At 45.1% G+C, this 18,521-nt stretch overlaps 1 protein-coding gene across 10 annotated transcripts in view; it reads left to right on the plus strand.

Moving 5' to 3' along the window:
- cntn1b (contactin 1b) overlaps positions 1-18,521 on the plus strand; it is a 721,932-nt gene that overhangs the window by 548,221 nt on the left and 155,190 nt on the right. For all 10 annotated transcript variants that reach the window (XM_059652304.1, XM_059652305.1, XM_059652303.1 and 7 more), the window contains one exon: positions 18,256-18,326. In XM_059652304.1, coding sequence (XP_059508287.1) covers positions 18,256-18,326 — 71 coding nt within the window. The remainder of the gene's footprint in view (positions 1-18,255; positions 18,327-18,521) is intronic.

Genomic DNA, 18,521 nt, shown 5'->3' on the forward strand with positions numbered 1-18,521 from the left:
CCTTAGTACTGTGAACAAAGTATATTAAAAAAAAGGCGAGAAAGCTGCTGAGAGCTGTGTCAGTGCTTGTAGGCATATTTCTTGGTCATATGTTAAGCATCCTCAATTGCAAGATGTATTTTCATCCTGCTTCCAATGATGAGTTCCATGAAATCTATAAAGCCAACAGACCAATAGTTAAAATGCATGATCTATGTTGGTATTGCAGTAATTGGGGGTTTAGAATACAGGGCTGAATCTCACCATGTTTTGCTGATGTGTCAACGTTGTCAGGTTTCACTGTGGGTTTCTGTCTGTGAGGCCTCATGAGATTTCTTCCTGTATTATCCCAGACTCGCCTCATTAACTACCTATTCCACCCCAGTCGTGCCTCACTTGGCAGATGAAAGCCTGATTCTACTGCTGACCGCAGCCGGAAGAACTCTCCACTCATCAGTTGTTCCAGAATCAACTGGCAGTCTATCGCTGGTGCCACTGCCATCTTTAAGTCTCAGTCAGAACTCACCCAAACATTGACATTGCATAGTTGCCCTTCACTGGCAATGCAGTGGGACTGCAGCCTCAAGAACAGCGCTGTTTAGGGCACATAGCTGGGTATGGCTGGCACTTTGTTCAGCTCTACCTCCCATGCGCCAGTCACTGTTTACTCATGAGAACACACAACTTGCCTGTCTTCAGCCTGAACGCACCTTGTTTACATCACAGCTCCCAATGCCCAGTGTGGGAGCAGCATCTCATCATTGCCCAGTGAGGGATGGTCATGGGCATGCAAGCCTTTGGACAGTTACCAAGATAAGCTTTTATTTACAGTCATCAGAAGTGAAGACCAACAAAAGGAAAAGAGGCTGCAGGTTACTCCCACAACGTCAATCAAATGCTGGCATGATAACCAACAACAACGTCTGTAGCACCCAGTCTCCACCCAGGGTACATTCTGTGCCCTTGCCATCCTCACTGCTTCCTTTGAGTGCTCACCATGGAGGGGTGTTTATTTCTCAGCTGAGGTTGGGGGCTTTGGGGTGTGGTGAAGTGGGATGTGGTAATCAGCAGGAGGTTTCACCATCCTTGTTTGACTTGATACCACGTGACCTTCTGGGAATCAGAGTCAATGACAACTCCCAAGGCAATCTTCTCCCGACTGCATACCATTGTATTCACTGGCAATGTCCTGTGTTACAAGCCAGGGGTCGGGATGGTGTTGTCTGGAACATTGTACGCTTTCATTCCATGTGTATGATTAGGTCAGGCTGTTGTTTTGCCTATCTGTGAGACAGTTTGGACATTAAGGATGATTTTGCAGGGTCAGCAGGACTGAGCTCACTGATGTCATTTCCAATGTATAGATCAATACCCGGTGGTCGGTCTGGTTCATTCTTGTTTCAAGCTGTTTTTGTGTTTTGAGAGAACTGAGACTCATCCACATTGTGGTGGATCTGGAGTCACATGTAGGCCACACCAGGTAAGATTTCCTTCCTTCAAGGACATTAGTGAACCAGATAGGCCTTTCATGACAATTAACAGTAGATTCATGATCACTATTATTAGACTTGCAATTCCAGGGTGTCACTGAATTCAGTTTCCACCAACTGTCATGATGAAATTTGCACCCAAATGCCCAGAACATTTCCTTGGTCTGGGCTACTCATCAAACAACAGTGCCATTACACCATAATGGAATATCAATAATTGAACAGCAGGTTTTGTGGTTCTTGGTTTTTACAGGTTGTCTGAATCCCTTACGTCCCTTGCTGGCTTCTAACATTCCAAATGAGCGTATCCTTTGCTTGTAATGCAGGGATGATAAATGGTGGATCTTGGATTGTGGCCTTCACATCACACAAGAATTTAAGTTCAATCTTGTAAAGAGCAACACCTCAGCTCACTAACACACATTCTTCGAGGACTAAACTGGTTTCTGAGCACCATTTTTGTGTATTCTTGACAGGGTAGGAGACAAAACGTGTCTCTGGCCCAGATTGCTGTCTTTTGGCCCATCAAGTCTGAGATAGCTCCCAGGACACTAGTTTTGGAGAGCATTTCTTCATTTTGCCTTCTTCACATTGAATTTTCTTGGACACATATTATGTAAGATTGCTGGCTGTCTCTCTCTGTCTCTCTCTTTCTCTCTGTGTCTTTTACTCCCCCTCGCTCCAATCCCCTCTTCTGTCTCTCTCTCTCTACCCTTCCCTCCTCCCTCCTTCCTCCCTCTTTTTTTTCCCCCTCTCTCTTCCCCCCTCACTCACTCTCTCTCTCTCTCTCTCTCTCCCATCTCTCTCTCTCTCCCATCTCTCTCTCTCTCTCCCATCTCTCTCTCTCTCTCTCACTCTCCCCCTCTCCCCCTGCCCCACCCTCTCCGTCTCCAGACAGATAGCCATTGAAATAAATCTGTATTCTTTGGGTTGTATCAGGCTCTTTTTAAAAATCCCTGTTGGGATTCAAAATTGATACATCTGTAGGTGATCTGCAGTTGCAGTTTGTGGTCATGACGATGTGGAAATTACCATTTTGATCTAAAACCAGTCAACTGAGTCACCGTTAGAGAGGTTGCAACTCCTGTTTAGTTCATACATGTACGACGGGCAGCGCAATGGCTCAGCGGTTAGCACTGCTGTTTCACAGCACCGGGGACGTGGGTTCGATTCCAGCCTCAGGCGATGGTCTATGTGGAGTTTGCAAGTTCTCCCTGTTTATGCGTGGGTTTCATCTGGGTGCTCCAATTTCTTTCCACAGTCCAAAGATGTGCAGGTGAGGTGGATTGGCCATGGAAAATACAGGGTTGTAGGGGTTGGATCTGGGTTGGGATGCATGTTGGAAGATCAGTCTAGTATCCCCACTTTGGGGGTTCTATGAGCCTCTGATAATTTCACAAAACAGGAGACAAAAAGTTACCTGCCGGTCAGTGAGCTTGGAGCTTGACTTCAGAATACAAACTAGAATTTATTTCAAGAGCAGCAGGTCTGTATGAAGGAGGAGTGAATTTGTGACAACAAGCGATCAAACTCTCTCTCTCAGTCTCCCTGTCTGCTTTTGGTATCATCTCAAACACAGTGAAGAAGAAACTTTGGAAAGCAGCCATTTTTCCAAACCTCAGAGATATATCCACATTCTGCTGCTGCCGAGGATACAAATCATTGATTAATCAGCTATGGATTCAAGTTTAGAATCTAGCATCTCAAAGACTGTGAGAACGCTAAAACTTCACAGCCTTATGTTTCCCTCTGTACCCCTCCCTTCTTTCAAAAACATATTCGCAGGGTTTATGTGTATGTGTTTGATGTAGTAAGTTTGTTATTTTCTTGGGCTGAGTCGGTGACAGAACTCCTTGTTCTTGTATGAAGAAACGCATGGTAATTTGCTCCTTAATTTTCTAGTGAGCTACATTTTAAACCAAGTGTGATAGTTACATAGAACATAGAACACAGAACATTACAGCACAGTACAGGCCCTTTGGCCCTCGATGTTGTGCCGACCTGTCATAGCGATCTCAAGCCCATTTAACCTACACTATTCCATGTACGTCCATATGCTTATCCAATGACGACTTAAATGTACCTAAAGTTGGCGAATCTACTACGGTTGCAGGCAAAGTGTTCCATTCCCTTACTACTCTCTGAGTAAAGAAACTACCTCTGACATCTGTCCTATATCTTTCACCCCTCAATTTAAAGCTATGCCCCCTTGTGCTCGCCGTCACCATCCTAGGAAAAAGGCTCTCCCTATCCACCCTGTCTAACCCTCTGATTATTTTATATGTTTCAATTAAGTCACCTCTCAACCTTCTCTCTAAGGAAAAGAGCCTCAAGTCCCTCAGCCTTTCCTCGTAAGACCTTCCCTCCATACCAGGCAACATCCTAGTAAATCTCCTCTGCACCCTTTCCAAAGCTTCCACATCCTTTTTATAATGTGGTGACCAGAACTGTACACAATACTCCAAGTGCGGCCGCACCAGAGTTTTGTACAGCTTCACCATAACCTCTTGGTTCCAGAACTTGATCCCTCTATTAATAAAAGCTAAAACACTGTATGCCTTCTTAACAGCCCTGTCAACCTGGGTGGCAACTTTCAAGGATCTGTGTACATGGACACCGAGATCCCTCTGCTCATCGACACTACTAAGAATCTTACCATTAGCCCAGTACTTTGCATTCCGGTTACCCCTACCAAAGTGCATCACCTCACACTTGTCTGCATTAAACTCCATTTGCCACCTCTCAGCCCAGCTCTGCAGCTTATCTATGTATGTCTGCAACCTACAGCATCCTTCGTCACTATCCACAACTCCACCGACCTTAGTGTCGTCTGCAAATTTACTAACCCATCCTTCTACACCCTCATCCAGGTCATTTATAAAAATGACAAACAGCAGTGGACCCAACACCGACCCTTGCGGTACACCACCAGTAACTGGTCTCCAGGATGAACATTTCCCATCAACTACCACCCTCTGTCTTCTTTCAGCAAGCCAATTTCCGATCAAAACTGCTATATCTCCCACAATTCCATTCCTCTGCATTTTGTACAATAGCCTATTGTGGGGAACCTTATCGAACGCCTTGCTGAAATTCATATACACCACATCAACCGGTTTACTCTCATCTACTGTTTGGTCACCTTCTCAAAGAACTCAGTAAGGTTTGTGAGGCACGACCTTACCTTCACAAAACCGTGCTGACTATCCCGAATCAAATTATTCTTTTCTAGATGATTATAAATCCTATCCCTTATAACATTTTCCAACACTTTACCAATAACTGAGGTAAGGCTCACTGCTCTATAATTACCAGGGTTGTCTCTACTCCCCTTCTTGAACAGGGGAACCACATTTGCTATCCTCCAGTCGTCTGGCACTATTCCTGTAGACAATGACGAGTTAAAGATCAATGCCAAAGGCTCGGCAATCTCCTCCCTGGCTTCCCAGAGGATCCTGAGATAAATCCCATCCGGCCCAGGGGACTTATCTATCTTCAACCTCTGTAGGATTTCTAATACCTCTTCCTTGTGAACCTCAATCCCACCTAGTCTAGTAGCCTGTATCTCAGTATTCTCCTCAACAACATTGTCGTCTTCTAGAGTGAATACTGTTGAAAAATATTCATTTAGTGCTTCCCCTATCTCCTCTGACTCCACACACAACTTACTACTACTATCCTTGATTGGCTCTAATCTTACTTTCGTCATTCTTTTATTCCTTAAATACCTATAGAAAACCTTAGGGTTTACCCTGATCCTATCCGCCAACAACTTCTCATGTCTCCTCCTGGCTCTCTTGAGCTCTCTCTTTAGGTCTTTCCTGGCTACCTCGTATCCCTCAAGCACCCTAACTGAGCCTTCACATCTCATCCTAACATAAGCCTTCTTCTTCCTCTTGACCAGAGATTCCACCTCCTTCGTAAACCACGGCTCCCGCACTCTACAGCTTCCTCCCTGCCTGACAGGTACATACTTTTATAGGACACACAGGAGCTTTTCCTTGAATAAGCTCCACATTTCTAATGTACCCATCCCCTGCAGTTTCCTTCCCCATTCTATGCTCCCTAAATCTTGCCTATTCTCATTGTAATTGCCTTTCCCCCAGCTATAACTCTTGCCCAGTGGTATACACCTATCCCTTTCCATCACTAAAGTAAACATAACAGAATTGTGATCACTATCACCAAAGTGCTCACCTACTTCCAAATCTAACACCTGGCCAGGCTCATTACCCAGTACCAAATCTAATTTGGCTTCGCCCCTTGTTGGCCTGTCTACATACTGTGTCAGGAAGCCCTCCTGCACACACTGGACAAAAACTGACCCATCTATAGTACTCGAACTATTGTGTTCCCAGTCAGTATTTGGAAAGTTGAAGTCCCCCATGACAACTACCCTGTCTCTCTCACTCCTATCGAAAATCGTCTTTGCTATCCTTTCCTCTACATCTCTGGAACTATTCGGAGGCCTATAGAAAACTCCCAACAGGGTGACCTCTCCTTTCCTGTTTCTAACCTCAGCCCATACTACCTCAGTTGACAAGTCTCCAAACATCCTTTCTGCAACTGTAATACTGTCCTTGACCAACAATACTACACCTCCCCCCCCCCCACCTTTTACCATCTTCTCTGTTCTTACTGAAACATCTCAATCCCAGAACCTGCAACAACCATTCCTGCCCCATCTCTATCCATGTCTCCGAAATGGCCACAACATCGAAGTCCCAGGTAGTAACCCATGCTGCAAGTTCACCCACCTTATTCCGGACGCTCCTGGCATTGAAGTAGACATACTTCAAACCAACTTCATGCTTGCCGGTGCCATCTTGCGTCCCTGAAACTTTATTTCGGACCACCCTACTCTCAACCTTTTCTATACTCGAACTACAATTTTGGTGCCCATCCCCCTGCTGAATTAGTTTAAACCCACCCGAATAGCCTCAGCAAATTTCCCCCCCAGTACATCGGTACCCCTCTAGTTCAGGTGAAGACCATCTTGCTTGTAGAGGTCCCACCTACCCCAGAAAGAGCCCCAATCATCCAAGAATCCAAAACCCTCCCGCCTACACCATCCCTCTAGCCACGTGTTCAACTCCTCTCTCTCCCTATTCCTTGCCTCACTAGGACGTGGCACGGGCAACAAACCAGAGACAACAACTCTGTTCATCCTAGCTCTCAGCTTCCATCCTAACTCCCTGAATTTCTGCCTTAAATCCCCATCTCCCTTCCTACCTATGTCGTTGGTGCCAATGTGGACCACGACTAGAGGCTGCTCCCCCTCCCCCTTAAGGATCCCAAAAACACAATCAGAGACATCACGCACCCTGGCACCTGGGAGGCAACACACCAACCGTGAGTCTCTCTCGTCCCCACAGAACCTCCTATCTGTCCCCCTAACTATGGAGTCCCCAGTGACTACTGCTCTGCTCCTCTCCCCTCTTCCCTTCTGAGCAGCAGGGACAGACTCTGTGCCAGAGACCTGTGCCCCATTGCTTTCCCCTGGTAAGTCCCCCCCCCAACAGTATCCAAAACAGTATATTTATTGCTGAGGGGAATGGCCACAGGTGACCCCTGCGCTGCCTGCCAGTTCCCTTTCTGTCCCCTGACCGTAACCCATCTGCCTTTTTCCTGTACTTGAGGAGTGACTACCTCCCTGTAACTCCTCTCAATAACCCCCTCTGCCTCCCGAATGATCCGAAGTTCATTCAGCTCCAGCTCCAGTTCCCTAACGTGGTTTTCAAGGAGCTGGAGTTGGGTGCACTTCCCGCAGATGTCGTCAGCAGTGACACTAGTGGTGACCCTTACCTCCCACATTCTGCAGGAGGAACATTCAACTGCCCTGACCTCCGTTCCCATTATTCTAAATTCCCAAGACTGTTAAAAAATAAAGAATAAAAAATAAACTTGTTACCTTACCATCAGGCACATCATGCTAAAAACCATGTAACAGATTTGTTTAGCCAACAAAGAGAGGTTTGAAAAGAGTAGAGCTAGATCCCCGCCCTCATCTCTCTAACATAAACCTTTCAGAGATGTGTAGCTAACTCTGTCCCATCAAGATGGCACTGGCACACTAGTTAGTGCTTGGGCTCGTCAGAGCCTTGTCTGCTGCAAGCCAGCACTGTTTTCTCTTTGTACTTCTCGTCTTTTTTCTTTTTCTTCTTGCTGTCTTCTTAAATTTCGAGGCAGGAGCGATGTCAGGACTCCTGGCGCTGGTGGTGATGCTCAGAGCAAGGACTCCTGGCAGCAGTAGGCCGGGAACCTGGACTGTTTACAGCGGAAGACCCAGAGCATGGAGTCCTGGCAGCAGTAGGCCCAAAGCCTGGACTGTTCACAGTCAAAAGCCCAGAGCATGGAGCCCTGGCAGCAGTTGGCCTGGAGCCTGGACTGTTGACAGCAGTAGGCCCAGAGTCTGGACTGCTGACAGCGGAAGGCCCAGAGCATGGAGTCCTGGCAGCAGTAGGTCCAGAGCCTGGACTTTAGGCAGTGGCGGAGCCCAAGGCCTGGACTTTTGATGGTGTCAGCAAGGTAGTGGCAGGAGCAGAGCCAGGGTTTCCTTGGGCATCTCTTTATCATTGCTGTTCCCGGAATAGGATTCTTTGAGAACAGGAACACCTCGCAGAATCCTTGCAGAAGGCCTGAAGCCATGCTTCAGACCCCAATTTGAACCAAAGATGAACTCATATTTCAGTAATTTCTTTTCAACCTCATTGTAATTCAAAATCACCTCGGAATGTGTTAACAAAACACTTTTCACGCTTCAAGGTGTATGTGAGAATAACTCATTCATTCTTCAACTCTGCACACCACATTAGTGGTTGAAGGCTTTTGAGAGGGTGTGGAAGAATTTTACTAAAATAACTCCATACAGTTATGTGAACGGACTGGAGAAGCTGAGATTGTTCTCTCCACAGCAGAAAGAGTTAAGAGGAAAGTCGCTGTAAATGTTGAAAACCAGGTAGGGGCTAGAAAAAATAAAGAGAAACTTGCTGATAGCTGAAGTATCAAGAATAACCAGTGGGAAAAGGTTTAAAGCAAATGCAAAAGAATAACAAGGGGACATGATAATAAGAACAAGTGGTCTGGATTTTGAAGACAGTGTCTGAGGGGGTACAGGAAATGAGTTGATGATTAACTTTCTAAAGACAGCTGGGTAGATATTACAGTTAAAAATTCTGCGAGCAATAGTAGGTAGAAGGAGAAAGTGATTTTCTTGTGAAAGAGACAGAGCGTGAACAATGGCCTCTTGCTTTACTGTATAATTATATGCTTAGACTCCCCTCATTCTCAGTTAAGTGACGGATTGAGAAAGATATGGGGTTTTAGGCAAATGAATGGGAGAAACAGAGTCTTCCATTGAACAGTCATTCATTCAACCGTCATCCAGCACACACCAGTCATAAATCCATTCTCATTTCCTCCACCTCTTTAGAAAAGGGTTCAAATCCTCAGCATAGAGACTGGAAAATGCTCGGGTGAGGTTATTCATTTCCAGCAAGCTGCTGAGTTGAGATTGTGTGCTGGTGTGAACAATCAAAGCCAGTACCAGTTTGTAAAAGAATAGACTGTTCTGACTCATGGAATTGTGGTCACATTATTTTTACAGCCAGGAAATTGAAGCCATGTATATTTTTCCTTCATAAATCTGGAGTGACTGGTGTCAGGATATTTGCCCCATTTAAAGACAGTTTACGAAAGATTTGAGATGCACACAATTTGCTGATTCTCTGGCAGTCGAATGGAGTCATGTTTTCTGCTTTTCGTTGACTTTGCACACTGTTGAAAACGGTGGGTCCTTGTTGCATGACTGACCAGGTCTGAACTTCAGTCTCACGCTCCTACATACATGTTCATTGCTGTATTCTCTTTGAAAATCAAAACCACCAGGTCAAAGTGACTCCTGTTTAGAATCTGTCCAACAGCAGAGGAGCAAGGATGCATTTGCTTTATTTCAGTTTCAACCTGTTCTTTGTGGGGGAAGGATGCGGAGAAATATTGTTCATTGTTTTATTTCATTGGATTCCTTTCATTCCACAGAAATATAATTTTTGACCCTTCAGTCCCGCACAGGGTTGACAAACCAACCACACTGCTCCTTGGTAATATCTCAAGAATACAAGCAAATGTCTGAATCAGAAGAGGCCTCAGACTATTTAAATGAATTCATTCACAAGCACTCATTAAATTACACCCATCAATTGCTACATGCAGTCATAAATAGAGGGAGGGGATGGGGCTGGGCAATGGTAGGTGAGATAATCTAAGATGCTGCTTGGCCTGCTGTGTTCATCCAGCTCTACACCTTGTTATCTCAGATTCTCCAGCACTCTGCAGTTCCTGTTATCTCTGATACAATTTTGACCCCACTGTGAAGCCTCTTCCAGGGATGCCTACCCTGAAGAAGTTATCCTCCTCCCTCTGGACAAACCTCGGGGGATCTCTCTCCCACTGCAACTCTCCTCTATCCATCTTCAATCCACCTCCCACTCTCTCCCTATTTATTTCAGAACCCCCTTCCTCTCCCCCATTTCTGATGAAGGGTCTCGGCCCGAAACGTCAGCTTTCCTACTCCTAAGATGCTGCTTGGCCTGCTGTGTTCATCCAGCTCTGCACCTTGTTATCTCAATATTGAGGCCATTGGGTTGTCAGCTTCCAGGGCAAAATATCAAGTATTTTTCCTCTAGTTTACATGTGGTCTCACTCTGACAGTGGAGGAGGCCAAGGATGGACATGTCACGAGGGGATTGGGAGAGGGAGTTAAAAGTGTATGGCAACCGGAAGGTTGGGTTGGTTGGTGTGTGCAGAGTGGAGATGCTCCCCGAACCAGTCCCTGAGTCTGCGTTTGGTCTCCTCGGTATCAGCTATCATAACCCCACCTACTGTCCCCACAGCCTCACCCCCACCCTCCCTCTATTTATTTCTGGGCTCCCCTCCCCCTACCCAGCCTTGACAAAGGATTTCGGCCTGAAATGCTGACTTCCCTGCCCCTCAGATACTGTTTGACCTGCTGTGCTTTTCCAGAAGGTTCCAGCATCTGCCATCCTTTAAGATCTCCAACTCGCTGCGCGCACATTCTTGTAAAAAGCATTCAAAGTTTACATCTCCACCATTTCTTCCTAGTCGTGCATTGCACGTGAAGGGTCATCATTTGAAGGACATCCTCACACCTGTTCTTTTTTGTTTGACTTTTATGTAATTCAGCCTGTGGCCTACATAAAATGTTTGTCGTCCCCGGAGATTTTGTCTTCAGGTGGATGAGATTACTTGCACATTCTGCTTTGTAGCGTCATGATTATCAGGCAGGTTCAGTAACAAGGTTAGCCATTGTAACGGATCACTGCCCCCGCTCAGCGAAGGTGAGACGTGTATCCATTATCTTCATTAAAAGCAAGGGCATCAGGCAGCCTGCAAATGCCTGTGATTCAGCATGTCTGACCACCTTGTGTGGTATAAACCAGACTCACTCTGGATTTCAGCGTGTTGGTGGCACACCGGTAGCATTCACATTCATTTCATTTTCCGGCCTTAATGTTTACTTAACCTCCAGGAGCTGCTGCTTGCCTCTTGGGGTGCTGCTGGAAGCAAAATTGTAGTTTTTTTTGTTCGAAAAGCGCTGTACTTTTGAAGTACACTTTCAGTGATCGTGTCAACCTTATATTTTCCTTCAGGGTTGTGAAATTTCCAGCCTTGATAAAGGTCCTTAGTTGTTTCATCAACAATTATAACGTATTCCTTTGCTGATTGTCAGACAACTCCATGCAGTTGTTGAGATTTAGCGAACTCTCAGGTGGCTATTATGTCTACGGCTGTATATTTGCATCTTACCTTGTTCAGGACTACTGGATTGTCAGTGGATGTTTTCACGTTTCATGCTGGTGAAGTATAAATAAGACTAGAGAACATCAACATAGACTGTGGACAGGCTGCGTGGAGCTGTACAACATAGAAAGAGACCCTTCAGCCCAACTTGTCTATGCCAACCAGAAATCTAAACTTAATGTCCCATTTGCCAGCATTTGGCCCATATCCCTCTAAGCCTTTCCTATTTGTGTCCCCATCCAGATACCTTTTAATTGTTATAACTGTACCAGCCTCTACGACTTCCTTTGGCTGTTCATTCCATACACAGAGTTTGAAATAAATTTCGTCTATAAAGGGTATTCATTTTGGAGACATTACAGGTGCTTGTGGGAGACTGTGGACTGACATTTACCATATTTTGGCTACACGTCAGCTTCATTGAGAGTTTCTGTCTGTGAAACTCTGGTGGCTTTCTCTCACACGATTCTCTGCTGCTCATCTCATTAATTATCCATCCCGTCTCCGTTCGTCCCTCATGCGCTGTCTTGCTCTGAGCCCGAAACCTCAACTCTGCTTTCCTGCCACAGAGGCTGCCAATTTCTGTTTTGGTTGCTCAGAGCATGCAAAGTGGCAGGACCTTAGTGAGCTCACACAGCAAGCACCTTGTGCAAACCTCAGCTGTGCACCAGTTTGAACCCTGCGAGCCAGGAACTGCCCTTGGTGTTCTGCTGTGCAATTCTGAAAGGTATCATAGAGAGAGGCGAGTTGGTAACTCCTGTCTGGGGGTGGTGGGTGTGGAGAAGTGTGTTGTCTTCTTGTTGCAGGACCACCAGAGAAAAGGAGAGTGCCAAAAGCTGCCAGTCTGGTCAGAATTAACCACCCAGGTCAATGCAAAGGAATGCACAGAGGTTCTTGACCTTATGCAAAGCTAAGACCCATCACACATCTCTATAGTGTCACACCCATTCAGACTCTGTCACTGCACCCACCTCCCACCAAGGCATGTGGCACCCCCCACTCCCGCATCACAGTGTCTCTCACCAAACCTCCTGCTCACCCCCCACTCCCCAATGCCACTGGACTCCAAACCATGCCTGCCCTCTGCACTTTCCGTTCATTCACATGGGCCACCTCCTCAGCTTTCCTAACTGAGCACAGCCGAGCCACCTGACCGATTATAGTCCTCTAAATCTGTCTCAGGACCACTCCCTTTTGGCTTTCGGACGTGGGCGTTTGCTTGAAGCACATTCACTGCATTTGCCTTGTGTGTTGCTGGCACATGCTACAGGTGTGGCATGCCAAGTTGCCTCACTTCCTGTCAGCTCTAATAAGCCAGGTATGGCAGAGATGCTGTGAATGTCTGAGCCGGTGCAAAATTGAATGAGTGCTTAGAAAGCTAGCTGAGAACCCTCAGAAGTTCGTTGTTTCAAAGCATGCTATCAGTGTCTGCATCTGCACCATTGTTACAGGAAGGGTCACTGACCTCCAAAAGGATGGTCATAGAGCACAGAACTGTATTATGAGTCAGTTCAGGATAGGCTGTGATGATGTGGTGAGGCTGGTACTCTGCTCACACTGATGTCTGTGGTCAGAGGGTACAAGAAGTCGCTGACCATGGACAGCGATGCCCGTGTGCCCCGAGGTGGAACACGGGCCTGGATCTGGATGAGATGTCAGCGAATCGTAGATGCCAGATCAACATTTTGACTTTCAAAGTGAATAAACAAAGTCAGATTGGTAATAATGAGATGTCAAAGCATGCAGACAGGCCCCTTTCCACTTCGGTTCCTGATCGAGCTGTTGAAACTTTCAGACAAAAATCGGACTTTTTCTTCTTCAACATTGAAAATCTCAGTTTTCCATTCTTGCCTTATTCTTTCAGTTTTCCCATCTTTGCTCATTTCATTCGGATGGTTGGAGAATTCAGTCGATAAAAAGAGGGTGAGAGCTAATATACATTTTGCCTCCAGCTGGTTGTCATTACCTCATGTAGAATCACAAGTGTTATTCTCTCTAAGCGTGAAAAACTGGGACATGTTGATGTTGAAAGCTCTAATACATACTTATTACAGCTCACTACTATATCATAGAAACATTGAAAATCCGAGCAGAGGGAAGCCATTCAAGCTTGCCTTTCCATTCAGTAGGATCATGGCTGACTATCCAACTCACAACCCTGTTTCTGCTTCCTCCTCATACTCTTTGATCCTTTTCGCCCGAAGATCTATATCTAACTTGTGATAATACTGTGGCTTTAAGAGGTGTATTTTGTCCTGTTTTTTGAAGAGATGTTTTAAAACAGAGGAAGAGAGCTGTCTGTGATAGCCCACAGAGTAAACAGCTTGTGAGGCCTTGCAGTTTTGTTTCTAAATTGGAACAATAGAAGCAGCCGGAATGGGTGTGACAAGCTCCCATGAATTAGGATTTTTAGTTTTAGCTTTCAGTAGCACTTGCTGCTGGGGCCTCATCATGGTTAGGAATTCGCAGTATGCCTCTCCCTGATAAACACTGTCTCAGTTTTCTCGATGTTTTATCTCCTGGACTGGAGTTGCATGTGAGACTATCTATTTCGCTCAATTTGCTTTTGTGGAATGTTACTATTTTGGGACAGTTACTGTTTATCAGTTAAATAATCTATTGTTAAGTTTTCCAGTCAAGTTAGGTTATTTCATTTTGTTTTCTTCTGTTGCATTTTAATAGTGCATGAATAAAGTGTGTGTTACTTCAAATCTGATAGTCCGACCAGTCAAATTGCATCTGGAACACAACACCTTACATTTACCTTTAAAATAAGAAAAAATCAGCATCCTAGCTGTCTTCCTAATATATTTTGATGGGTTTGGTCTGGTCCGTAACAGGCTCCTCCTTGAAGACATTCAATGCTTTGATCTCAACTACTTTGTGTGGCAGAGAATTCCAAAGGCTCCTCACTCTCTGGGTGAAGAAATTTCTCTTCATCTCGGTCTCAAATGGCCTACCCCATATCTTTCAACTGTGATCCCCTGGTTTCTGAACTCCCCAGTCATTGGGAACACCCTTTCTGCATTTAACCTATTTAGTCCTGTTAGAATTTTCCATGGTTCTAGGAGATCCCCACCACATTATAGTTTATATTAGAAGGATTTTAATGTCAACTATTACCTTCTTTCTTTATGTTTTTAGTTATAGTACAATAGTTTGTAATGCTTAAGCTTTTAAACTTTGTTTCTGTCTTTTTCTACTTAGAGTCTAAGAGTAATAAAGCACGGAAACAGGCCCTTCAGCCCAAACTGGTCCATGCTGACCATGGTGCCCACTCAGCAAGTTCCAATTGCCCACATGTGATCCCCATCCCTCTGAACCCTTCCCATCCATGTACCTACCCACATGTCTTTTTAAATGTTGCTATTGTACCTGCCTCAACCACTTTCTCTGGCAGCCCATTCCATATATGCACCACTCTTTGTGTGAAGAAGCTGCCCCTCAGGTCCTTCTTAAATTTTTCTCCTCTCACTTTAAACCTCTGCCCTCCAGTTTTCAATTCCCCATTCCTGGGAAAAGGACTATATACATTCATCCCATCTATGCCCCTCATGATTTTATACACCTCAATAAGGTCAGCCCTCAGTCTCCTACATTCCAAGGAATAATGTCCCATCCTGGCCAACTCGTCCCTATAACTCAGGCCTACGAGTCCTGGCAACATCTTCATAAATCTTCTTTGCACACTTGCCAGTTTAACTATGTCTTTCCCATTACAGGGTGACCAAAACTGTACACAACACTCCGAGTGCAGCCTCACCAATGACTTATACAACTGTAACATAATGCCCCAACTCCTGTACTCAGTGCTTCGACTGATGAAAGCCAGCATGCTATCTGCCTTCTTCACCACCCAATCCACCTGTGACACCACTTTCAACAAATTATGTACTTGCACTCCTAGGTCCCTGTGTTCAACAACACTGCTTAGTCCTACCTTGGTTTGATTTCCCAAAGTGCAACACCTCACATTTATCTGTATTGAATTCCATTTGCTAATCCTCAGCCCACTTCCCCATCTGATGAAGATCCCTCTGTAATTTTTCATAACCTTGCTCGCTATCAACAAATACTTCCTAATTTTGTACTATCTGCAAACTTATTAATCATGCCTTGTACATTCCAGATCATTTATGGAAATAACAAGTATCAAAGGCCCCAGCACCGACCCCTGTGGCACACCACTCGTCACAGGCCTCCAGTCCCAGAAACAACCTTCAACCATCACCCTCTGCTTCGTACCATCGAGCCATTTTTGAATCCAATTTGCTAGCTCTCCCCTGGATCCCATGCAACCTAACTTTCATGAGTAGACTGCTGTTCAGAACCCTTACTAAAGACTGTTTACAACATCCACTGCCCTGTGCTCATCTACCCTCTTGGTTACCTATTCGAAAAACTCCAAAAGATTTGTTAGACATGACTTTTGCACACCAATCCATGCTGATTATCCCTAATCAGACCTTGACTATCCAAACATTGGTTGATCCTGTCCCTCAGTATTCTCTCCAAAAACCTGGCTACCACTGATGTCAGACTCACTGGCCTGTAGTTCCCTGGCTTGTCTTTGCTATCTTTCTTAAACACTCGAACAACATTACCACCCTTCAGCCTTCTGGAACTTCATCAGTGGCTAAAGATAAGCAACAATTTGTGCAAGTGCCTTTGCAATTTCTTCTGTAGCCTCCCACAATGCCGGAGGATGGACTTGATCAGGCTCAGGGGATTGATCCACCTTAGTGCGATCTAAGGCTGCAAACAACTTCTCTCTGGCAATATGTATGCGGTCCAAAACATAGCCGCTTGTTTCCCTTATTGCCTTAGCATCCATGATTCCCCAATAAACACTGAGGGAAAATATTTGCTAAAAATCTCCTCCATCTCATTTGGCTCCACACTTGACGGCCATGCTGATCTTTAAGGGGACCTATCCCCTCCCTAGCCATACTTTTTATGTTTAATGGAGCTATTGTTCTTAAGTTTTTGTACCTAGGTACTTTTGTACCCAAGATGGTGTGATGTGTGGCGACATTGTATACTTTTCACTGTACTCCTGTACTTGAGTGCATGTGATGGTGAAATCTGAATCCAAAGCCAAAATCTATATCATTCTTCTAAAATCCAGGAGATATAGTCCTAAACAATGCAGTCTCTCTTCATACGTCAGCCCTGCCAATAGGCATCACCCTGGTAAACTTTCATTGCATTGTGTCCATCGCCAGAACATCCTTCCTCGGATACTGAGACCGGAACTGTGCACACAATACTCCAGGTGGAGTCTCACCAGGGCCCTGCACAATTACAGCAAAACATCCTTGCTGCTGTACTTGAATCCTCTTGCTACAAAGGCCGACATACCAGTTGCCTCCTTCACTGCTCTACCTCCATACTTATTTCCAGCGACTGGTGTACAAGGTCACCCAGGTCTCGTTGCACCTCCCCCTTTCCCAACCTATCACCATTCAGATAACAAGCTGCCTTCCTGTTTTTGTCACCAAAGTGGATAACCTTACATTTATCCACCGTATACTGCATGTACCGTGCATTTTCCCACTCACTCAACTTCTCCACATCACTCTATAGCATCACTGCATTCCCCTCAAATCTCACCCTCCCAACCACCTTTGTGTCATCTGCAAAGCTAGAGATTTTAATGAGTTTCCCAATCTATATCATTGTTGTACATTGTGAAGAGCTGTTGTCCAAGCACTGATCCCTGCGATACCCCACGAGTCGCTGCCTCTCACTTGGAAGAAGACTAATTTATTCCTACTGTTTACAGAGTTGACTGTAAAATTACTGGGTTAACATTAAGCTATTCAGTTACAAACAGCAATATGCTTCCCTCTGCGAGGCTTGCTTCACATTGTCTGGCTTATGATAGAGGCAGAGATCTAGCTACCTTCAGGTTACATAATTTGCAACACTGATAACATTGTGTGCAGGTCCCTGACAGACAAACTGACACACGGACCCTGAGTTGGAACACACCAAGATCAGCAACAGTGATCTGGCAAGTGGCTACTCAAGTGTCAATATTAGTGTCTCTGGGTTTTTTTATTCTCTTATGGGACATGGGAGTCTCTGGCTGACCAGCATTCATTGCCTGTCCCTATATTTATTAAATTGAATTGGCACTTAATTTTTGTTGATCATGATCAGCTTTCCCTGGAAGGTCTACTTTTATTGATCTACTTTGAAGCCTGTCTGAGAATGTTTGGATGTCTATATTTTTAATGTGTTTTTCCTTGTTCGTAAGCCAGTATTTTGCATGATTTCTGCGCTGGGTAAAATTTCCACGTGAATCTAGATCATTAAGGCAATGAGACTGAAGGAAACGCGACTCGTTAACTTCGAGAAAGGGAGAAGCATGAGAGGAAATGGCAGGGCCCAAGCAAGATGGGGATATGAAAATAAAACCTTTCTCTCTGCAATTTCAAACAGTCTCTTGGACAGGGAGTTAATTGTGCATCAGTTGCCACCTTTGAAAGACAACTGGATCAATGCTAGTTGAGGAGATATAAAGGAGATGGCGAGTGTTAACAGCACGTCATTTTCAGGAGAAGGAAATGTATGTTCCTCAGAGCTATTGGTAAAAGGTGGTTGGATTATTCCTCTACACTTTCTATTGGTTTCAGGATGTAGGTATGATTATTTTGGCCTGTGCTGAATTACGTGGGGAATTGTTCGGGAGAAATATCTCCGATATGGTAGCAAAGAATTTGCTGACAACCTCGCTTCAGTGGTGCTGTTTGAGAACTGGCAGCAGTCCCAGAGCAACAGTTATGTGTGTTAGTCTTGGCAAGGAGTTGGACTCTGGCAGCTAGTGCAGGTCCTTGTTGTTGTAATTATATCAGCCTCATGTCTTGTTGGCATTGCAAAAAAACGCGAGAGTCTTTTTTTTCTGCTGTCCCCCACCTTTCAGTGCAGTGTAATTGAAACCCGCTTATTCTTGTTCCCACAGCTCCCACCGTGGCTCCGTCTGATGTTGGAGGAGGTGGCGGAAACCACCGGGAACTGACAGTGACGTGGACGGTAGGTTCTGGTAAAGACAGCAGAGCGATACCCCTCCTTCACTTCAACAGTTTTACACATATTAGATCTCCTTGAGCCTTATTAACAATCACAAGTGGCCCAGAAAGCCCAAAGTTAATAGCAGGTTCTAAATGATGGAAAATTTCCAAAGCCAGAAGGCAGCCACTAGGCCAGTGGCAGACAATGAAGAATTAG

The sequence above is a fragment of the Stegostoma tigrinum genome, chromosome 18 (assembly GCF_030684315.1).
Source record: "Stegostoma tigrinum isolate sSteTig4 chromosome 18, sSteTig4.hap1, whole genome shotgun sequence".
Taxonomy (NCBI): domain Eukaryota; kingdom Metazoa; phylum Chordata; class Chondrichthyes; order Orectolobiformes; family Stegostomatidae; genus Stegostoma; species Stegostoma tigrinum.